Source organism: Perca flavescens, chromosome 20, assembly GCF_004354835.1.
Source record: "Perca flavescens isolate YP-PL-M2 chromosome 20, PFLA_1.0, whole genome shotgun sequence".
NCBI lineage: Eukaryota > Metazoa > Chordata > Actinopteri > Perciformes > Percidae > Perca > Perca flavescens.
The window spans coordinates 20,452,994-20,476,503 of record NC_041350.1 but is presented as its reverse complement, the minus strand read 5'-3'; the positions used below and the strand labels follow the sequence as shown (position 1 = coordinate 20,476,503).

General features: G+C 39.0%; 2 protein-coding genes across 7 annotated transcripts; both read right to left on the bottom strand.

Moving 5' to 3' along the window:
* Positions 1-1,323: 1,323 nt before the first annotated feature.
* manea (mannosidase, endo-alpha) lies at positions 1,324-5,441 on the bottom strand. 6 transcript variants are annotated; one of them, XM_028565795.1, is made up of 6 exons: positions 5,043-5,441; positions 4,503-4,527; positions 3,784-4,397; positions 2,825-2,934; positions 2,553-2,629; positions 1,324-2,366 (listed from the first exon to the last, which is right to left on the bottom strand). In XM_028565795.1, the coding sequence occupies exons 3-6, from the start codon at positions 4,286-4,288 to the stop codon at positions 1,733-1,735; spliced, it is 1,326 nt and encodes a 441-aa protein (XP_028421596.1). In that variant the 5' UTR covers positions 4,289-4,397; positions 4,503-4,527; positions 5,043-5,441; the 3' UTR covers positions 1,324-1,732. The 6 variants fall into 6 exon arrangements, with proteins under 6 accessions (XP_028421596.1, XP_028421600.1, XP_028421597.1 ...); XM_028565799.1 differs by having other exon boundaries at positions 5,253-5,441; XM_028565796.1 differs by having other exon boundaries at positions 5,257-5,441.
* Positions 5,442-8,049: 2,608 nt separating this feature from the next.
* LOC114546620 (serine/threonine-protein phosphatase PP1-beta catalytic subunit) lies at positions 8,050-22,674 on the bottom strand. The gene is made up of 8 exons (XM_028565540.1): positions 22,570-22,674; positions 18,145-18,276; positions 11,526-11,756; positions 11,319-11,423; positions 11,050-11,121; positions 10,689-10,840; positions 10,000-10,134; positions 8,050-9,888 (listed from the first exon to the last, which is right to left on the bottom strand). Exons 1-8 carry the CDS (start codon positions 22,619-22,621, stop codon positions 9,784-9,786), a joined length of 984 nt encoding a protein of 327 aa, XP_028421341.1. The 5' UTR covers positions 22,622-22,674; the 3' UTR covers positions 8,050-9,783.
* Between the last annotated feature and the right edge of the window lie 836 nt (positions 22,675-23,510).

Here is a 23,510-nt window from a genome sequence, read left to right as displayed (position 1 = left end):
CTAACTAAATCCAACATCAGGTAAATGTGTAATGTATGCCAATGTTTTCACAACATCGATCATAATGTACATCACTTGCTGATATGAACTACAGATTGATGCCTCAGCACACAAGGTGGTTTAATTATTCTACAAATAACCAAGAGGCACTTGAGCCTCCAAATGTGACCATAAGCACCATTAAATCTTCAACATAGCAAGTTATGCCTATTAGCTCATTCATTAATCATTAAAGGGGCACTCTGGGGATTTATTATTGCACTTCTATAAAGTTGTGGGACTGAGGGATAGATTTAACAAAAGGAGAAGAAAAGAACGGTCCAAGTCAAAAGGAGCAGAGGCTGAGATATGACCACTTTTTGTCCCTTCTATGAGTCAAGCTCCAAAAACACTGGCTCCTCCAATTCCCATAATGTGACTCAACAGTGTCTTTCATTAGATTCCCTCTCTGCCTGGTAAATGCCCACGTCTTTTCGACTTCAAGCTCTAAAAAACACTGTACACTACCTACTCAGCACCAAACAGCAGACAGACAAAGGCAGCGACTAACTGGAATATTTAACAGTTTCATGGTGTATTCAGACCAAATCAGGTGTAGGGTTATGTGGCGGTGTCACTTAAATGACCCATCTGCGTCTCCATTTTGTTCCCCACTCTATTGTGCTATGTCTGATCGCTGGTAGTTTACGTGATCCACCGCAGCAAGATGTCCGGTTGCATTTCTCCAAAAGTTGATTCGGTTTAAATTTTTCGCCGCTGCGTTTTCTTTCCCGCATCCCCTGCAGTCAGCACGGTCGCAGCCTAAACACACTATCCACATTCAAATGAATGGGAAGACTGGCATTTTCACTGCAACGCCTAATTTGGTGTGAATGCAGCCTTAGAGCGAGATATTTCCCTCAGCAGTTGGTAGAATTGGAGTGCGCCAGGTGACCAGAAACACACCTATAGCAACATGAAATGTTTCCCCCAAAAGGAAGTTCCAAAATAAAATCAGGGGTGTTAAAGGTGCCCTGCCACACAAAACCGTTTTTACTTGTATTTTTTGAAATATGTTAGGTCCATATGTGTTTGTGTTATGTTGTGAATGTGAAAATGAACTGCTACCTCCTCTGTCAGCTCTAGCCACTGAAAAGAAATAAGCGGAGAAATCAGGCATATTACAAAAGCTGGTCAGTCTGACTTGGTGTTGCCTGAGCTCATTACTATTCATGAGCTCACTCAGTTGCGCTGGGTAAAGGATGCTGATAGCCAGGCTCTAATTGGCTAGCTGTTAGCCAATCGTTGGAAGCAGAGTGATGCCACAGTTTTATACCAGCAGGCTTTGTTTACTTTCCTTGTTTTCCAGGACGCACTTTATTTATTTCTATCGGGGTTTAATATAGGCACAGATTACAGGACGGTAAAACATGCCTAAAAGATTTAGCTGGATACAGTGGAGACCATGGAGTCTGTGATTAAACATGCTGATTACGTTAGGAATCCCAAAATGTACAAGGCTGTGTAAACATAAGAAATAAGACAACAGTTAAATTAACAATAAATCACTCGAAACCCAAAATTCTGATAATTTAGTTCACTTGCCTGTGGCTTAAAAATTAATTTGGCTGTTCCCATACAACATTTCATCATTTGCATTTTGTTGTGCATTCTGCAACTAGAACTTCATTTAGTTTCCATTTAAATTATTTTATACAACCGTGAATAAACATTGCTATGGGTCTTGGTCGGATCAATCCTGCCATTTCTGTCGCTCGCCACCAAATATCGCAGCCCATTTACGGGTTATCTCCAGGTAGATTGCAGGTTTATTGGGCAGGTAGTCCAGATACACAGTCTGACTTGTTTTGGGAATTGCCATTTCAATCTGAGTCCCCTCGTGCCATTCATTAAAAGATGTTATAGAGATAAAATCAGGCCTGGCTTTTAATGCAGCACTCAGCGAGGTTTCATAGTATTTGCCGTTGATGCGGTTACGAGTGTTTTGGAAGTTCCAGGGTCGAATGCTTGTGTCAATATACCCGGGGCCCACACTTGGGATGAATATCAGGTTGTTATCTTCGCAGAAAGATTTAATAGAGTCCCAGTTCCGCTGAGTGGACCCATAGGAAAACCCATTAGTGGCAAAGTAGGTGTAGATACCATCGAAACCGGAAGTCAGGATATCCCTCTTATGTTTCTCCTCGACCAGCAGGGCAATGAAGATGGCGTCATACGGGGTATCCCTAATGCTGTTACTCTCTGTGTGCTTTAGCAGTTTGGCCCACTGCTCCGAGTTCATCAGATATGAGTCATACACATAGAAGAGTGGAAGAAGCTTGCCATTGTTTGTCCGGTACTTAAAGAAAGCAGGATGCTCTCCATATCTGAGAAGAGGAGGCATACACAACACAAGATAAACAAGCAAAGAAAGGAAAATGTCAAAGGAATAAAAAGACTGATGCAACCACGATAATTATTGATTGATGATAATTCCTGAAAGAATGATTTCCAGAGGGGTGTGTATGATTATGGTGCTGACATTTGACTGACAAAACTAAAGAAAAACTCACTTCTCAATGATGTATTTGACATTGGTGAACATGTTGGCTTCATCTCTTTCTTTGTATGGTTCAATATGAAACGCTACCTGTAAACTCAGAAATGACAGCGACACAAAACATTCACATAGACATACATTTCTCAGATGTATTTTCTCTTAAGATTTCAGAATATTAAGACGTTTTTAAGGAGCTCTGTACATCAAACATTTAATCTGCTGCTAAATACAAAAAACAGTATACAGTAAATAGCCTACTGAACACACTACTATCTTGATACAGACCTTAATATGGTATTTATGTGCCACTTCCAGCAGCAAAGGCACAAAGTCATCCGTTGGACCACCATTATCATCCTTCATATTAGGAGGATACCAGGAAACAGCAATGACACCTGAGAACAAACACAGTAACAGTTTAAACATGAAAAAACACACATATAATGGTTCATAATAATAGGTTATTCTTATATACTGCAGTGATATACAGTAGGGGGCAGAAATGAACATGCCGGCATTTTCCCCGATATCAGTCAATTTAATTTAAATATAAGACTACTGTAAAGTGCGATACCCTAAAACGACTGAATAACGAATGAATAACAAAAACACCTGAAAAGTTGTACAACCAGTTTGCTGATTATCATCACTGCATTATGTATCATAATATAGGGCTGGCTGGGAACCTTATTATTATTGTCTATCTACATATACGGCATAGCCATTAGCGAGGTTAACAATGAAATTGAACAAAATTAGCTTTTTTTTGCTTCCTACTGTAGGTAGACTTATGTCAGATTCAATACATAACATTGGAACACATTTAACTGCCATGAAAATCAATTTAATTATTTTACACCTGACTTGGCATACATCTGTTGTATCGTAATATATTGCATCACTGGAAAATAATGCGATAGCGATTTCAATAAGGACGTACCAATCCTACTTTTTCCCTAACAATTTAGATTCTCTTACCTCAAGTCAAGGCATCTGACAATACGGAGTTCTGATCCTATACCAGTGCTCCCTTCTCATCCAGATCATTTTTATGTAGAACATGAGGCCAGGAAGTGCAGTGGCACTAGTTGAATAAATGTAACTCAACTAATGATGTTGATGAATAAACTGTATTTATTGTGAATAAATGAGGTCCAATTTGAACCACATCATAATATCACAGTAATGGTTTCATTAGAAAAAGACAAGTAAGAACGTTGAAAGAATGTCCAGCCATGTCTTACCAATGGCTGCTGTGCGCAGCTGCTGCATATGAGACTCTATAATGGAGGGATCCCTAGAGCTGTAAGGCCCTAAAGAGGGATAGAAGTTGGACCCGATGTCATCAGGTGGGACGTGTCTCCCTTGTGGATACCCCTGTGCCACTTTACCGTCCCAGTGGGGCAGCTGCGGGTGGTCCCAGTGGATGTATTTGCCATCAAACTGGGGGTTCCCAAACCATGCGTAGTAGAAGGCATGGAGATAGTAGTTTGGAGGAGGGAACTTCCTCAGGGAAGCTTCCAGTTTCTCTGACTGAGCGGAGTCATTTATTTTGGTCTGGTCTGCTTTATTGTTCTTTTCTTTCTGGATTTGATTGTCATTCTTTCTGTCCGGGAACAGCTCTGCACCAACAGGGCTGCTAAACGGAGAGTCTTCCGGTGTCAGCGACTTCAAGACAACCGATACTATGAGCACAAGCAATACCAAAGCAATTAATGTGATGCAAGATTTGCGCCTAAACCTTGCCATTCTTCAGTCAGTGCTTGAGGCTTTCCACAGTTCATTGTTGAGACAGCAGTGGGGGATTGTTGTTGGACAGGATGCCATTGAAGCTCGGTCAGTGAGTTTTTTGTTGAGCCTGTAGGTTTGAGGAAACAAGAGATATATAAGTATTGTACAAATGAACATTAGGGCTGCAACTTACAATTATTTTCTTGATTAATCAACTAAGCATTTGGTCTACCTTGTTTGTTGATGTCCAAACCCCACTATGTTCAGTTTGAGGGTGAAAAAAACGATTATTTTTAAAATTACTGTCTTGATTAAGAGTTGTATGTATTAAACAGTGATGAACATCCATCACAATCTCTTAGAGTTCCAACAGTCCAAAACCCAAATATTAACAATGACTAATGGATTAATTGACTAATTGTCGCAGCTCTAGCTCAGTTTACTCTAATGTAAGGCAAAGAAAAGCAGCAAATCCTCACATTTTAGAGACTGCAAACAACAAATGTTTGGCGGTCGGTTTGAAAAATTATGCAAACGATGAATCAAATCAGTTGCCTAATATTCTCTAAAAAAAGCAGTGAATAAAAGAGGCGCAGAAAGACCTAGCTACATTGTTGTAAATGACTACACTAGCGGAAGTGCAGTCAGTAACAAACCAGTTACAGAAAGCTAACTGTGCTATATCACATATAGCTACTAGCATACAGTTCAGCGATGCCTAAAGACAAAATTAACAAGCTAACAACGTTAGCTAACGCTACTTCAACTCTACCTGTATTGATGAACTTTAGACTTGTCGACAGCAGCCAAGAATATCAGGGGTGACACAATATTAGTTGTACCCTCCGACAGTCAAACACTTCGCTTGTTTTCCTATTGCATTGAAATACAATCTCGAGTGTTAAACACAATCAGTCTTAACAGCTCGGACGACTCTTCATAAATTATTTCGTTCTATGAGATGCAGAGGACGGGACACAACCTACACTTGTGGTTCGGTTTAGCTTGTCCCGGAAAACGTCGCAGATCTGTAAACGGTTCGACAGCAGCGACCGCGCAGTGACTGTGATCCATCCATGATGTATAGGAAGCTGATGTTACGCGCTGCGTCCTGTTCTGTTAACAACAGCCAAAGCAGCAGTTGACCCTAACTGAATCACAGTGATACACGTCGCCCCCATCCGTCTGGGAAGGTGTATTACACAAAACAATCCTCACTAAAAACAAATTGATGCAATTAAAAATTATTTTGCACTACTGCCTCAACTTGTCTATATTGTTTCTGTTTATAGTGTGTATATATTTTTTGTTTTTGTTGTTTGCTTGAGTAAGCACATTGTGAGCATTGTATAATCAAAAGCAAAAAATGTGTCCTCATACCTTGCAAATAAAGCTGATTCTGATTTGTATATGTTTTTATTCAAATTTTATTATTATATAACATTCCTGTTTCAAAAAATATATATTTGAAGTTTATTTTGCAGTGGTTGCTAACAACAACAAACAACAACTGACAAAAACATCTCCACCAACAGGCACAACGGTATGTGAAGCAAACTGCACATATATTACAAATTTATATATATATATATATATATATATATATATATATATATATATATATATATAGACACAAAATATCTGTGCATTGGCCCCGTATACAACCACAAGATCAGTGGCAGGAGAAAACATGGAGCGCCCAGGTGGAGGTGGGACAAGATCCAAGCAAAGGTGATCCACAGTCCCACTTTTAGAAAGAGGAGAGCGTAGTAGATGATGCTCTCTGAGCTAAATGTGGAGTTGCCCTGAGGAAAGCATTTGAATGTATTAATTTTAACATGTACTTTTCTTCTTACAATAAAACAACAAATATCCTGTCTTGCTGAACCTGTACATTATGTACCTCCACTGCATCTGGCATCATCATATCCTCCTGTAACTCCACTGCATCTGGCATTGTCATATCCTCCTGTAACTCCACTGCATCTGGCATTGTCATTTCATCACTGTCATCAGACTTCAGGAAGTAGGGGGTCTGATAGGAGAGAGTCCTCCTTTTCTTCTTTACGCGCCCAGAAGGCTCCCGTGGCTGTGGTTCTTCCATTGTCAATGTGTATCTGCATAAGAAGTTTGGTTTTGAGAACTTCAAACAACTATGGACTATTATAAACAGAAATATTAAAACAAAGTTTTCAATCAAAAAAGCTTATTGGCATAAATGTTGATTTTTTTTCATGATTGCCAAAGCTCAAATACATATTGAGCATTAAAAGAAGAAGAAAAAATTATAAGACAAGAAATGATGCAATTAAAAATTATTTTGCACTACTGCCTCAACTTGTCTATATTGTTTCTGTTTATAGTGTGTATATATTTTTTGTTTTTGTTGTTTGCTTGAGTAAGCACATTGTGAGCATTGTATAATCAAAAGCAAAAAATGTGTCCTCATACCTGGCAAATAAAGCTGATTCTGATTTGTATATGTTTTTATTCAAATTTTATTATTATATAACATTCCTGTTTCAAAAAATATATATTTGAAGTTTATTTTGCAGTGGTTGCTAACAACAACAAACAACAACTGACAAAAACATCTCCACCAACAGGCACAACGGTATGTGAAGCAAACTGCACATATATTACAAATTTATATATATATATATATATATATATATATATATATATATATATATATATATATATATATATATATATATATAGACACAAAATATTTGTTTCCACAAACTAAGAAAAAACAAGTGCTATTTTTCCTTCTAGATTGATTTATTATTCTGTGTTAGTGTTTATTTAAAGCATTTCTTGTCTTATAATTTTTTCTTCTTCTTTTAATGCTCAATATGTATTTGAGCTTTGGCAATCATGAAAAAAAATCAACATTTATGCCAATAAGCTTTTTTGATTGAAAACTTTGTTTTAATATTTCTGTTTATAATAGTCCATAGTTGTTTGAAGTTCTCAAAACCAAACTTCTTATGCAGATACACATTGACAATGGAAGAACCACAGCCACGGGAGCCTTCTGGGCGCGTAAAGAAGAAAAGGAGGACTCTCTCCTATCAGACCCCCTACTTCCTGAAGTCTGATGACAGTGATGAAATGACAATGCCAGATGCAGTGGAGTTACAGGAGGATATGACAATGCCAGATGCAGTGGAGTTACAGGAGGATATGATGATGCCAGATGCAGTGGAGGTACATAATGTACAGGTTCAGCAAGACAGGATATTTGTTGTTTTATTGTAAGAAGAAAAGTACATGTTAAAATTAATACATTCAAATGCTTTCCTCAGGGCAACTCCACATTTAGCTCAGAGAGCATCATCTACTACGCTCTCCTCTTTCTAAAAGTGGGACTGTGGATCACCTTTGCTTGGATCTTGTCCCACCTCCACCTGGGCGCTCCATGTTTTCTCCTGCCACTGATCTTGTGGTTGTATACGGGGCCAATGCACAGAGCTCTGAACTGGGCTAAGAAGCGCATGCGGGCCTAGATGCATAAACGGTCACACTGGGCCGAATGACACATAAGCAGGAGAGAAAAGGAGTTCCTCTGCTCTTCAAAAATCCTACCAGTCAAGGCACTAAGTATCAGTTGTATGTTGAGATTAAAAAAAAAAAAAAAAAAAAAAAAAAAAAAAAAACGCGTAGAGGGAATCGCAACTTTGCAAGGTCTCAAATTTCTTGACAGTACAACGGCACCCATTCATGCAGAGACATCAGTAAAAACATCAATTTTGGTTTACATCCATTTTATTGAATTCATAGACTTTCAAACAAACTTGTACAAATTGCAAAACAGCTTTTGGTAACACCTCAATTTTTTTTTGTAACAGTATTAGGAAATAAATTAAGTGATTAGAAAGTAAACAATGTGAAGAGAGAATATAGAACAGAAGGAATTATACCACAAAGAGCAACAAAAAAAAAAAAAAAAAAAAAAAAAAAAAAAAAAAAGAAAGAGGCAACTGTTTTCCACAAAGAGTCAACTGCAGTTAACTGCCAGCACCTCCTTGTGGTGACTGACAAAATTTTGTACTGGCAATGCAATGAAAGGCCCCATCCTGAGCTGTCTTTTTTGAAATACACATCTGATTTGCACAACTTTGTACTGTACTACTGTATTTATACACCAGGTGGCATCACTATCACATAGCATAACGGCCGGGTCCTGCCACCCACTCCTGACTCCTCCAGTTTTCATACTCTGTACCAGAACAGATTGGGCCATGTGATAGGAGGATAGCTGGCATTTTACTTAAAAGCTTCAAGAGCAAACTTCCTTCATTTTGTAATGTTGTGTGCTCTATAAACACAGCACTAAACAATTCAAATACTGTGGAGCAATTTGTGAAGCTTGCTTTTTATTTATTTTATATCTTTTTAAAACACTGTACGGCTTTACTTAGATACGTTACGCACTTGCAAAATTGCCAACCAGTGCTGTTAGACATTTTCTATCCTTATGTGCTTCTTCATACAAAGACGAGGAAAGGACAATTTTATAAGCACTTTTAGTACACCATATATCCAGTATGTCTGCAGGTAAAATACTGACCATAAGTGACTCATAGGATTTGTTAAATGTCTGTGCACGGACATTAAACAAATCTCTCAGCATTTCTTGCTACAAATCAAGAGGATTATATGGGGGAAATTATCTTGAAAAGATCAAAATTATAAATAGACCCCCAAAAAATGTCAATACTAGCTCTGTGTGAGGAGCTGCATGTTTTTGAGTGGGTGTGGAGTCGAGGCACAGGGAGGCATAACGGAGTGGAAGAAATCGATGCCCAGAGGGCGTTGTGTTCGGGGAGAGCGTGTCCACTGCCAGCAGTATCCGATCAAGCCGGTCTCTTCACATTCTTTGCTACTCATTGGGAGGTGCGCTTTTTCCAATGGTTAAATATATAAAATGTGCGCCTGCAGAACAACCACAAGTGCACTGCATATGCTGTGATGTGTTTAAACTGTTAAACAGAACCATTTGAAATGTTATTTGTCTACAGATTTAGACCTTAGTCTCATTGAAACACATTGGAAGAAGTCCCTCTACTTTAAGAGGGATCGAGGCAAAAACAATGTTCAATCTCTAATGTGCATGTTAAAAAAAAAAAAAAAAGAATTCCTCTAACTCAGTCCCTTTGCCCCTCTACACAGAGACGACACAGAACCTCAGACAACCTTAAATGGCATTGGAAGTAAAACCACAAAAAAAGATTATCTGTTAATAATATCAAAAATACCAACAAACGGGCAACAAAAAAAATAAAACCGATTGGTCACAGCAAATTTATGTACACATACACATTAAGAAAAGAGCTATCAGTGGAGTTGGGGAGGGGGTAGGTGGGTGAGAAAGAGGGGAAAGATTTGGGCAATTAGATAAGCCCTGTATCTTCACTATACAGGGGAGTTACAGGGGTTGCCATTATGGCAGACCAAGGACGGACAGGGTGAGAAGGAGGGGAGTGGGGAGAGCTACGGCTTCACGTTCACCTCTTCTTGGGGGCTTGGGTGGTGCGGGGTGGGGTGACAGGCCGACCAGAATTTACACCACCATACTGATACTTGGCCTTCTTCTCGGAGGGCTTTAGGATCTTTGAATAACAAAACACAAACACAGAGACAGACAGAGAGAAGATGCATGTGTGAGCGTTTGAGAGAACGTTATCAAAAGCAATCAATGTGTCCCTATAATTTTAGACTACCTGGAAGGAGCACATGAGGGATTCATCAACACTCATCATGCCGCCTGCATTGTCAAACTCCCCGCAGTAGTTTGGAGCAGAGAAAAGTGTGACCAGTTGGCGTTTGGCAAAAAACTCATATCCATCCTCCACAACCTGTTAGAAGACACATGACATTATCCCACCGCCTACAGCGATCAATATCAAGAAACAGATCTTCAACCACCTATACCTGAATCAAAATGAAACGCTAAATGCAGAGCCAAAACAGCTAATGTATAACAGAAAGGTTTTACATTCCAATGTTGATAATCAATTGATTTTAGTCATCCATCAGGTAATATACCTGATGCCAGGGCCTTAACTGCCAATAGTAGGTTCTCTTTCTCTGTTTAGTACTATTTTACATCAGCAAAAACATGCATAGATAATAACTGAGAGCTAAATGAAGTTATAATAAATGGGGGATAAAAAGACATACACTAGGCTTCATACTGCACAAGGTCTATTAATGTGTGGTTTAGCTCTTGTGTCTGTGTCTTTGCATCAGCCACAGTAATTACTTGTGCCGAAGACACACAAACTAATTGAGGAGCCAACCAATCTTAAGTCTCCTAAAAAAAAAAAAACAAGATCAATTTGCTTGCCATGCACTTCCTGCAATCCCACTCCACATCCTGGCTCTGTACCTTCATTCCCTTCATAATTACCTGGTGGGCTCTGCAGATGAGGTCCAGGTCGTGGCGGTTTAAGAACTTGCTGACCACGTCTGCTCCGAAAGTGAAGGAGACCCCGCGGTCATTCTCTCCCCAACCTTGTACATCCTTATCTGGGTCTGACCACAACAGGTCACACAGCAGGCCTGAGACACACATGGAGAGAAGGAGATCAAAGACTTTAAGGGAGAGCATAGACAGGCAGCGGGGGCACAAATGGGCTAAAGATCTAGCTGACTTTGCTGATGCAACACAGAAGATCTACCGATGTAATAGTCATTCAATTGGGAAAACGTGTACGAGTATGAGCATGCGCTTAAGTACAAGTACGTGCAGACACACCCAAATACAGTACCTGTGTCAGGCACGTCTGTTGGCCTCATGATCCTGCGAATCTGCTCCATTGACTGCAAATCAGGCGATAGCCCTAAAATAAAAAAAATAAAAAGGTTACTTTTCTTTGAAATTACCCCGATTAAATTTCAAAACCAGGGCATCAAAAAGTTCCGGTTTACATTTGGGACAAGGGAAGAAAATACATGCAAACAATTCTCTTCCAATTTCGTTGTATTCATTGATATATATAATGACAATAAAGGCTTCTTATCTCATTTTATTTCTTACCTCCATGGCAGCAGAAGATCTTCTCATCAATGATAGCAGCAATGGGGAGGCAGTTAAAGCAGTCAGTGAAGGTCTTCCACAACTTAATGTTGAACCTGCGCTTGCCTGGTAGAGCACACAAACACACATTAATAAAACCAAACTTTAGAAGTGCTTCAGGGCTGTTTGTGAGTATGTGTGTGTAGGGGGAGTTAACTTCCAACTCACACTCATCGTAGAAGCCGTAGATGCGGTTGATGGAAGCACACTCATGGTTGCCCCTGAGCAGGAAAAAGTTCTCTGGGTATTTGATCTTGTAGGCCAACAGAAGGCAGATGGTTTCCAGGGACTGTTTCCCTCTGTCCACGTAGTCGCCCAGGAAAAGGTAGTTGGCCTCTGGAGGGAAACCACCGTACTCAAACAGCCTCAGTAGATCTGTGTATTGCCCATGGATATCACCTAAAAAAGGGGGTGGGAGGCAAGGGTGTTAGTTTGACCATTTACTGTGCAGTCCCGAGGACAGGGTGCTTAATAGGGCCGGGACGATATGCTCCCGATTCGATTCTTTCATGATACATGGGTGCCAGTTCGATTGGTATTGCGATTCGATAGTACTGAGTACTGCGATTTTCTTCTTTTCCTAACAAAAAGTTGAATAATACACTTCTAGAGACAATATATCATGAGCCATTTCTAAAAACTGCACATCACATGTCAGTCAGTCAAACATTTATTTCATTTGTAAAGACATACATAACATCTATTTTTTGCATTTGTTGTGCTGGAAACGAATATGATGTAGTCGCCATCGGCAGTACCGTATAAAAAGACAACATTTAGGTATACATTTTTTTTATAAATAAATAAAAAAATAAATTCTAGGGAAAAGATTCAATTTTAAAAACTGTTGCAACCCTAGTGCTTAACATACATTGATTACAGAAAGGGGGAACTAGTTACGAGAAAAAAACATTAAAACAATAAAGAAATAAAGAAAGTGGAGCGAAAGGGAAGAGATTATCAAAAACAGTGGTGATGAAGTTTGTCGAGAAAACGAAAAGACATAGAAATCTTGAAAACGTGCTAGAATACCATCAAAGCAAATGCAGGACTTAAGCCAAAAACTTTTCTACCTCCAAACCACATATTCACATATATACAGATGCCTACTCCTATTTCTCTGAATCCATTTTGATTTTCAGAACACAGCCAGACATGTAGGTTAGTGGGGATATACGACTGTGCCCATCTATGCTTTAGTGGGACTACAGCAGCAAGCATACACACCTAAAATGAGCCATTACAACTGCCACCAGATCAAGACCATGGCCCATGGGAAATGAGCTATAGCAGGAGAGAATGCTGACAATCCAGGTTAATCACAAAAACACAGGACACGCATACACATATCCACACCAACTAACTTTAATTTTAACAACTCTCTAAGGATTCAGGGTCAAACTTGTCTCTTTTTGATATCAGTCAGGCAGTGATGTGCTGGAACAGCTCTTACCAGAGCACAGGATCTCTGCAGGGGAGCCCCACTTCATCACCTAGCCAAGACCTGCTTCCTTTTATATCCTCTCACACCAACTTAAGAGCTGCTCTAATTTAGGCTAAGTTCTTCAGACACGGATGACTGTAGAGAGCATAACAAAAAGACTAGGACAATAATAACAGGCTTTATTGTGACCAAAACGGAAAGTAAATTCATGTGCCACACTCTTTTTATGGCAATGTTTCATTACAAGATGGCACCAAATACAAAATTAAAATGAAATAAGAGGCCTTGTTAAGCTGTGCATGATGTTTGGCCTTGAGATTACAATGACCACCAAAACTTACAACTTTAAATCATGAGAATGGCTGGCATGATTCTTTTCTATTTCATGGTGCCCGTCAGTCATCTAGGCACCAAAACCCAAACCATGACTGGCATCTAACCTATATGGCAGCAGGCCTAGACTTATTTTTTCCTGTGTCTTAGAATGGCATGCAAAAACACACTTTTTCCAGTGCATATGAATGATTAAGAGGAAGACTTCTGATGTTTGAAGTCTAGCTTTGTCTTATACTCATGTGCTCATGTTGTGCTTAGCCGGTTGGTTTGCATTTCACCATCAATCATTGTCTTTGCCCTGGACACGCAGCCCCAGCTTGCCATCCAGAGTTCTGATGCAAGTACTGGTAATGTTAACAACTTCACAATCCTTTACATTAATAATACAATATCAAAACTTTGATGAAACAAGTCTAAGTATTAATGCAGTGATCCAGCAACATAGTCCAGGTTACAAGCTGTCAGTATGACATGAAGAAAGCTTTTTAAAATGTCTTAAATATGACTATTTACAAACCCTATTTTTGAGTTTTAACTTCTTATGGAACAGTAGGTGATGGTAGGTGGAAAAGTAGCTGATGTGTGGTGAGCGTTCTGGCGTCTGGCGTCGCAAGGCGTTGTATGGCTGCCGTGCATCACCCAGGTGGGTGCTACACATTAGTGGTGTTAGAGAGCAGTCCCCACCCCCCCCCCCCCAAATGCGCTTTGAGTGTCTATGATAAAGCGCTATATAAATGTAATAAATAATAATAATAATAATAATAATAATAATAATAATAATAATAATAATAATAATAAAAAAGTAGGGCTTTCACGTATCAAGTATTTTACAAGATATCAGTTTTATAGATGATATATTATAGGATTTTTACCAGTTGCAACAGGGATGCTGGTATTGTTTTCACCTTGTGAGCCAATTTATTACTCTTTCAGCTACTTCTTCATCCAAATTAAAGCCAGCAATTCAGTTAGCATCAGCTTTTACAAAAACACAAATTACCACAATGTTCATACAATACTGGTATTATTTAACCAAAATGAGTCATATTAATTAGAACCATTTCCACATTTTACTACAACTTCACCCTTTTCTTACACATTTAAGCCAGAAATTTAGTGTAGCGACAGCTTTTCTGAAAACCTTAAAATATTTCACTTTTGTGTCATACATTATTGGTATTATATAACATTTCAATGAAACTCATACTAATTAAAACTTGATTAACTAAATTATTCTCACTACGTTACCTTCGTCTTATGCATTTAAGCCAGCAATTCAGTTTAGCAAAAGCGGACCAAACAAGCGTACCGAGACCACCACCTCTGTACGCTTTCAAACAAACTCTGGACTGGAGCGTTTCGTTTGTGGTGAGAACGTGATCCGACCTCCAACAGACCCAATGCTGGAAGAACTGCACATTTTTGGAAAAGGAACCGAAACATGTAGCATTTTTCAGTTCATGTTTCAATTCTAATTTTTATTTTATTAAGCATCCTAAATCTGCTAACCTAGGTAAAGCTGGGAACAGATCTGAAGACTGAAAATCTGTAAACTACAAACACAAGCCTACATAGAAACATGAAAATAATGATTTTGACAAACAGATTTTTTTTTGTCTTGACAGGCTGAAAGCAACACATACTGGAAAACAGAGTAAATACAGAGGAAAAAGTAAATACAGAGGACAACATGCAGAGAACAATAAATCTTGCTTGTGGTTGCACCAAAACAGAAATGGACATGAGGCATAACCAGTTAGCTTTGCTCATTTATATTGCAGTTTACTCAGAAAAGGAAATGAAATGCAGGAAGGAAGCCACATTTAGATAAAATGGTAAACACAGAGACATGGCAACATAGACTGTAATCTCTTTAGAGACAGTCTGAGGTGAGTGAACTTTGTAAGAGCAGGTTTAACTTCAGCTGAGCTGTAGCTCTATAGTAAAAACTGGATAAACTACCACCATTTGATTGGCTGTCTGTTTGAAAATGTATGCCTCCAGAAAGGCACCTCGGGTTAGCTCTACTATCCTAACTATCCTCAACTCCACACACTAAGAGTTGCTGCATGACTGAATGGGAATGTTGTTCACCAAGACTGTCTTTCTATGGGCCCCCCTCCCTCCACCTGTCCTCTCACAAGGAATTGTAGGAGGACAGTGAATTATTTACTCAGCACTGCCTCTGCAGTGTCAAAATAGTCCGAGAATAGCAGCACAGAGATTTACAGTTTAAAAAGCAGAGCAAAAGGCTGAGAGTTGGGAAAAAAAAAAAAAAAAAAAAAAAAAGGAGCGCTAGACCTGAGGTCAGTGTTACAAATGAGTATAATTTGTCTCAGAAAACACAATATAAAAGCAATCGTGATAATAGAACCCTACAACAATAAAAGGACGCAGCAGTGCATCTTATGACTCCCAAGTATGCAGCCCATGTGTGGTACAGCAATGTAATATGGTCATTCAGACATGCTCCTATGTACTGAAAGGTCAGACCAATAGAGAAATCAGATCAGTAATAATTAAACAAACAACAACAATGTTGTTGCATGCACAATGTAATGGCCATCATTAGCCTAGCATCAGGGCACTGCTACTTAAGTAACAAAGCTGTAATCAAGTGCACTGTTGCATGACCTCGTGTAGCCAGATAAACAAAAGCACCCACATAAAAACCCATCGCCGATGTGAGGAACACAGCATATTACTGCACTTACACACTTCAGAGCACATTATAAGAAGAAAACACAGAAACACTCAGACAGGCTACAGCCCATAACTGTAAAATAGTCTGTCTTTGCTGTGCTAGATGCCGTGACACTTACATTAAAATCCTATTCAAATAAAAGATCCACATTATACATAAAGAAAAATGGTAAGAAAATAATTAAATTAAATAAAACTACATAAAAAAAATAATATATCCAGTATTATTTCAAGCGTTATTTGAAATTTAAAAAACAATTTCCTCATGAATACTTATGATACAATATGTCAAACTCCAAAAAATAGACAATAACAACACTCAGAGTCCTGATATAACAATGTGGAACTTACAAAATTTATACAAATTACTTCAGTGTGAGAAATGAATACAGGCTGCCTTGGATATTCTGCTAAAATGTAGCTAAAGGAGTTCTATTTATTCATCTATTATATCATTAACTTTAAAATGAGAGACTTCTTGATAGGGTTGCACAATATTGACCAAATGTGATATTGCCATAATGAGGATGAATATTGCGATATCAATACTCATTTCAATATTCCTAAACATATATAAAAACACAAAAAGTTATGGGAAAACGCATTAAAATAGATTTATAGAATATCAAAACAATAGGTTTTACACCTACGAATGCAAACCTGCACATAAACACTATAAACATAGCATGCATGCTTGTGGTCTTTCTACAGCCAATTTAACACATTCTCACACACAGGATGTGATTATTACACCCATGTCACTGCACAAGAAATCACATTGTCAACAACAGTGTAGTAAAGAAATCAAATTTTATATTATTCTGTTTAAATAAATGCCAAACAGTGTCAAAGCTGCCGGTTTGGGCAAAAATATGCCATTGGCATTACAGTTACCATGTGAGGGAGAGAGTAAGTGCAGAACCTGATCCATGTGGCCCTAGTAAATAATTAAAGGCATTCACCGTTTGGTTTTTATATTCAGTGCTGGTGCTCTGAAAGGCTGTCGTCACACCCTTGGGTTAAAGGCAAGTAATTAGTCTGGCGATAAGGGTTTAAAAACAAAACAAAGAAAGTAAAGGTTGACACAGTATTAGGCCTACACAACAACAAACTCAAAGTCAATGTGTGTGGGAGGAAACTGGTATGAGGACACCACAAATGAACTGTGTGTAGGCCTGAGCCTATATGTGAGCTTGTGTACTGTATTAAGGACTGGCACATATATTAAGACAGTTCTGAGTTGCTTGCAGTTGCTGCGCTACACTGGAGGGAAGAGATGAAGCATGTAGGAGTGTGCAGACAGAGATGTGCCTGAACCAGCTAGAGATAGTGGTAGCATTTCAACTGCTGAGAGGAAGTTCACCTGCAAATGTGCACTGCTTTGCTCCACTTCGGTCTGTCCATATTAAGTGTGTAAGACAGCGATACACAAACTATACATTGGAAATTCCCATATATGTATCCTTCAATAAACATACAGGGGAGTCAAGTCGAGAGGGTAACCGTGACTTAATATATGACCCAGGCTGAGCTGAGGCTGTGTTTTTCAGCCTGGTTACATAAGTACACCTTTCAGTTCAGACGCGCTTTAGAGGAAATGTCACAGTAGTGTTAAGGCTCTGACACACCAACCCTACGGCCGACCATCGGCACAAAAGGCAGTCGGACTGATCAGTCGACTCCCGTCTCTCAAAAGAAGTGCCTCGGAACACACCGAAGCGACACCGACTTGAGCGTACGTTCTGCGCGTGCGAGAGACGTAATACGTCCCCATAACAGCAGGCGGCGCTAATCTGTATCGTTGCCCAAAAACTGAAAAACGGAAATGACGGAACATCTCTCTAGACCTAGTAAACACAGAGCACGCTGTCGTCAGTCATTGTTTTCGTCAGAGAGTGGTGATAGTAGTCAAGAAGGATCGTTGTTGTCATTACTCGCTGAACGGAAGAAAATACGATGGCTAGTAATAAGAAGATACTGGCGTTGTCAGCTCTCGGGTTCGCTAGTCAAGGGCTAGCGCTCCACCAATCAGATTGGTCGTTGAGTCCGCCTGCCCACTGGCCGATTCAACGAGTCAAATCGGCCAAAATGAACGCCGACGGCTCCTACAACTGACGACGGTACAGAACACACTGAACAGACTTGAGTCACCGACCTCGCCAGACTGTCCGACGGACGATAATCAGGTTGGTGTGTCAGAGCCTTTAGAGTATGTTATACAGTACAGAAGGTTATGAGAGAGTGAAAAAACATGAGGTTGTGAGAAAATGGCCTAAAACAAGTCCAGAAATGTACAACACTGACCACAGATCTTCAGGGGTGCCTCAAGCTCCAGAAGGATGGGCTGGCTGAGGAAGATCTCCCTGGATTTGATGCAGAGGCCCCGCACCTCTGCCTCTGTCATCTGGACTATCTTCCCCGGGCGACATCCCCGTACTGGAGAGGAGAGAAAAGACAACGTCAGTGCCATCAACATCTGTTAGCATCATTGTCAGGGTTAACGCAACAGCAGCCACAACCCCCAGCACCACAAACTCAGTCAGTAACGTTTCACCTAAGGAGGAAAAAAAAACACTCACAGGAGAATCACAAAGCAATCTTACAATCTGATGAGCTGTGAGTGTAATGGTTCTGTAACTTATAGTTGCTTAGTCTCAGCCACACTCAAGAAACCCAGTGCTTAGACTATGAGAGCAGCCTGCATCTTCAGTACTGGTGTGGGCTTATTGGCTGTGTAGTTGCACGGTTAGCTTAAGCCTACTTTCTGGCGTTTGGCCACAGCTTTGGGAGCAGCTTTATATTACAACGATGAAAAGAGGAGTGAGAATTGCAAACGTTGGCTACAGTCAGCAGTTGAAATAATCAGAGGTATGAAAAGTGAGATTATACATGAAAACAGCTTCCTTGCTATGGTATCTTGTGGCTGGACAGTCTGGTTAGTGCAGTGTTTGATGTGTTAATGTGATAATTGTGCTGTGTCACTATATGACTATAGGAAATAGTAATTAGACAGTACCTTGTGGCTTGTGTAAGACTCAAGTTATTCTTAGTTCCATCTAGTTTTTAAAAGTCTGCATTTTATATATTTGTGTTGTTTGGTTTAAGATTTGATTGATTAAGTTTGTTTTTGAAGCCTTGAATGGTCAGGCTCTTGCCTATAACTGTGATCTGCTAACTTAAGCCCGATCGCTGCGTGAGATCCTCTGGCCTGAGGATGTCAGCCAGGCAAACTCAGTATCCTCTATGGCTGGGTGATATGGAGAAAATCAAATATCACGATATTTTTGACCAAATACCTTGATATCGATACCGCAACGATATTGTAGTGTTGACTATTGGTGCTTTCACAAAATATTTACACAATGAGATTTTTGATAAATAATCATCAGTAATGTGGATAGAATGACTAAGCGGGTAAAGGCAAATAATAGAACAGTTACAACAGTCTTGTAAGTTCAGAAAAGTACATCACTTTACTGTAATACAGCCTTTAAAGCCAGGAAAAGACACTTATGCCATATTACAATATCCAAAATCTAAGATGATATCTAGTCTCAGATCACGATATCAATATAATAATATCGATATATTGCCCAGCTCTAGTATCCTCTTTTTGGAACTCAATTTTATTTCACCCCTTTTTTTCCTTAACTGATGGTATTTTTTGTCATTATTTTAATTCTTTTATATTTTGGGGGATTTTCTTTACTTTTATTATTTGTTTTTACTGTAAAGCACTTTGTGACTTTGTTTTAAAAAAGGTGCTTCATACAGTTATTGTTATCATCATTATAGTGATGACAACAGTAACTACCTGTGCTCTGTCACTATATTAACATAGTAAATAACTGGACGGCACTTAAATAGCCATCTTCGTTTAAGCCTCAGTTTGGCGTCACACAAAGCATATCAAAGTACTGCGTAAATGGATTCTCACAGTTGGTGAATCTGAGTGCCAAAAACTATTCTAGGGCTCCACCAACCTTAATAAAGTGTTGCTTTATATCATCTTTATCATCCATCCAGTGTATCTGCAGGGCTTCATACTCATGTGCCACGAATGGTGTGAAGCATAAAATTACAGAATAAGGGCTCTTCACTCAACGGCCAGGCCTCATTAAAGCAAATTAAGCTTGGATGCTTAGCCGGCCCGGCTTTAACACTGAACCTTTTACTGTTCGCACTTCTGCAGCCTGGTACTTTTAAAAAAAAGATTACGTTCTTAAGAACATTAAAGGGGCAAAGGCTAAAATAAAGCAATGACAAGGATTTGCAACCATCATAAACCATGTGTCTGTGTGATTGTACAAGAGTCTGGAGAAAGCGGCCCAGTGTTTCCTAAGTTTTAATTCCAATGAATAAGCACTCTCACTGCCACTTGGCTGTTCCTCAAGACCGAATTTTCTCAGACAGCAAAACATACAAGAAGCTATTACGTGATGTTGAGATGCATAATAAGGGCTCAAGAGCTTTCAAATGATTAGTCTCTTGTTATGGTAAGTCTGTGCTGAACATCAGAAATATCAACAAAAATATGTGTATGTATTTAAGACCACAACTGGTTTTGTTAAAGCTTTAAATTATAATGTGTTCATTAAAAACAGACAGATTCAAAAGAATAGAATACTCGTTTTATCAAAACAGGCACACAAACCTATAGCTGGATACTGGGAAAATAGGAACCTGGATTAATGAAAGGTACAAGCCCATTTGAAAGCCTGGCTTTGGTTTCTGTTAAAGGGTGCATTTTCTTGAATAGTACCAGTAAATTTGAGCAATGAGCATAAGTTTCTTTTCTTTTTTTTCAGTCATAAGACCTGGACTAATCCAGAGTAATTTAGTAAACAAAATCCCCACCCCTGTCATAGTCACCAAGAAGCATTGGCAGTGGCATTTTACTAGTAGACATTTCTTATCTACAGTAGGCCTACAGACAATCAAAAAGGATGCAATTCATAATGGGCATTTATCATAATCATTAAATATATGTGTGATTCTAACTCTTGAGCGAGTTCACACTATTAATGACAAAGCTGAACTATTATGTAAGAAGAAGCCAATAAAACAATAACATCCAATGAATTAGTCACATGTAGGGACTTGTTTCAAGAGCATGAAAATAAAAAACAATCAATCACCATCTTGCACCAACAAGATCACGGCAAAACTGACCACTTACGACCAACGCTAAGTCCAACTTATATTCGAAATATCAGCAACACAATCAACAAGTCACTGCAGTCCAAGCAGAAAAACAAGGAAACAGTGTGTGAAGGATCAACAAGCCTTCCAACTGAGAGAGAAAAAAAAAAAAAAAAAAAAAAAAAGAGCTTCACGAGTAGAAAACCGAGAAGAAGTTCATAACAGGCTGTGAAGCAGTGATCTTATTTATTTTTAATTAATTTCACCATTTGGTAGGAATGCCAACATAAAAATGAAATTGCAAGAAACACAAGACAGCTGCAATGTAATGGCATGTTCCAGCAGTTACTATAAATAACAAATCTTAGCATTTCAATGCTGGCAATGCTGGTGTCTCATCTCTCCAACAGAGTCACAGATACTGGTGGAAAGTATGCCAAGGACAGCTGAATTTGCCTTAGTGGTCCGGTCAGACTCAAAGGATATATCACAGGGGAACAGAAAACTCTCTGCCTTCTTTTGAGCAGGTGGCCAACACAAAAAGATTTTTGCACATCCCTCTCTCTGCCAAAACCTGGTCTTAAAACACAACACTTTATTTACCAAGTAAGAAAGCAGGCAAGTTGCAATTGCAATTTGTGTTTTTGCCACCTGTACCAATACTAACACAGATAAGCATTTAAAGGGAATGTGTGCTCATGGGCCTAATGTACACGAGTGCACTGAATCACAGCAACCTGCCTACTGAAAACTCACCCACAAACCCAGAGAGGAGGGAGACACAAAAGTTAAAATTACTTCACAAAAAGCAAACTACCTCACAACTCAAATTAGTCAGTCAGTCTATGGTGTAGTGATAAGGGCATCCGAAATCAGATGAAAGGGTGGTACATATATTATTGTTTTTATTTTTAAATGTAGGCCTATTTCTATAGACTTAACCAATCAGTCAACATATTCCCCATTTTCAATAATGTGCCATAAATAGATAATGAACAGTAGCTAGCTATATCATAACGACAACGCAAAACGTAACCGTGTCAAGGACAGGGGCGCTGGTGAAAATCGGTGGTCATGCCTTTGATTGACACATATAAAAAAATAAATAAACTTAACTTATTACTTAATATTAATGTCCGTAACAGTTACAACCGTCAGAGCCATGACAAATGACTCTGGGATGTATTTTATTGCTGTAACGCACAGGACGAACGTCCCAGCCCTTCCTTCTCGATACATACCAGCCGTAACGTATCACATCAATTGGACAATAAATGAGCCAGAACACAGCAAAAAAGAAACATCAGGGACAAAGTCTAATTACATACTAAAGTAAAAACCACGACACCATAAAGTTACTTGGCAAGAGCAACGTAACAAATACTGCGAAAAATGAGAAATGTAGGCGTTCACCGCTGACAGTGTTTATAAACACGGCCAGCTAACCGTTAGCCAGAGCTAGCCGGGGGTAACATCGCTTCAATGTCCTGCGTGTTGTGGTAGTTCCAGAACACAAATCAGACCAGGCTTAATGAACATGAACAGGTAACCCCGTGTAACATTAGAGAATGTATTGAAATTGTTCACCTTCCAGGAGCCGAGAGATGAGGCTGTCCACGTTCAATTCACCCTCCGCCATCTTCAAACTGATGTGCTACAGTGTTGGCCGGTTTGATTCCCCCTAAATACACCAGGAGGCGCTGTTGTCAAGAAAACAGTAACTGGCGATGATAATTAGAGAAGTAGCTAGTGAACCGTGAGTAAATCACTTTACCACCTTTATTTGAATTAAAATGAGTTTATTCGTGACTTTAGGCTGACAGACATACTGTATATCCTATGCTTAATAACATCCAACTAGTCTCACCATCCAACATAAACGTCGATTGCAGGCTGTGAAGCAATGCTGTTATTTATTAGTAATTCATTTCACAATTTGGCATCACTTTAACCACCTTTATATTAATTAAAAGGAATTTATTTGTGACTTTAGGCTGAGAACCATGCTTTATATGTTTTGCTTAATCCAACTAGTGTCACCATCCAACATATTAGTTTAAACTGATCTAAAAAAAAAAGTGGTGGGAGAATTATTCAGATCCTATGTTTAAGCAGTAACTAGTAGACACAATGTAAAAAGTACAAGTAACAGTCAGGCATTTAAAAACTCACTTAAGTTAAAGTATGAAGAGTAACCTAAAGCTTTTTAATGCTGTAGCCGGTTCAGTATGGAGCTAATATATTAACTATTTTATGTTGGGTAGTATGTTTTGTTGGTAAAATCTAAATCTGCAATGTAAGTAATAACTTCAGCTGTCAAATAAACGTAGAGGAGTAAAAAGAACAATGTTTCCCTCTGAAATTTAGCAGAGTAGAATTATAATATGGCACAAAATGAAAATACTCAAGTAAAGTACAAATACTTCAAAATTGTAGTGCAGCAGTTGAGTTAATGTACTTTCTATGACTGTATTCTTGCGACATAATCAACAGAAGTGGCCGGTGGCTTTCATCACTCTTAGGAGGTT

Excerpts from the sequence above, each read along its gene's own strand:
- manea (XM_028565795.1), bottom strand. The coding sequence starts at position 4,288 with ATGGCAAGGTTTAGGCGCAAATCTTGCATCACATTAATTGCTTTGGTA. Across the intron at positions 2,935-3,783 it reads GCTGCGCACAGCAGCCATTG|GTGTCATTGCTGTTTCCTGG; the intron begins GTAAGACATGGC and ends GTTTGTTCTCAG. Across the intron at positions 2,630-2,824 it reads CACATAAATACCATATTAAG|GTAGCGTTTCATATTGAACC; the intron begins GTCTGTATCAAG and ends CTGAGTTTACAG.
- LOC114546620 (XM_028565540.1), bottom strand. The coding sequence starts at position 22,621 with ATGGCGGAGGGTGAATTGAACGTGGACAGCCTCATCTCTCGGCTCCTG. Across the intron at positions 11,757-18,144 it reads GGCACCCCTGAAGATCTGTG|GTGATATCCATGGGCAATAC; the intron begins GTCAGTGTTGTA and ends CCCCTTTTTTAG. Across the intron at positions 11,122-11,318 it reads GATCTTCTGCTGCCATGGAG|GGCTATCGCCTGATTTGCAG; the intron begins GTAAGAAATAAA and ends TTTTTATTTTAG.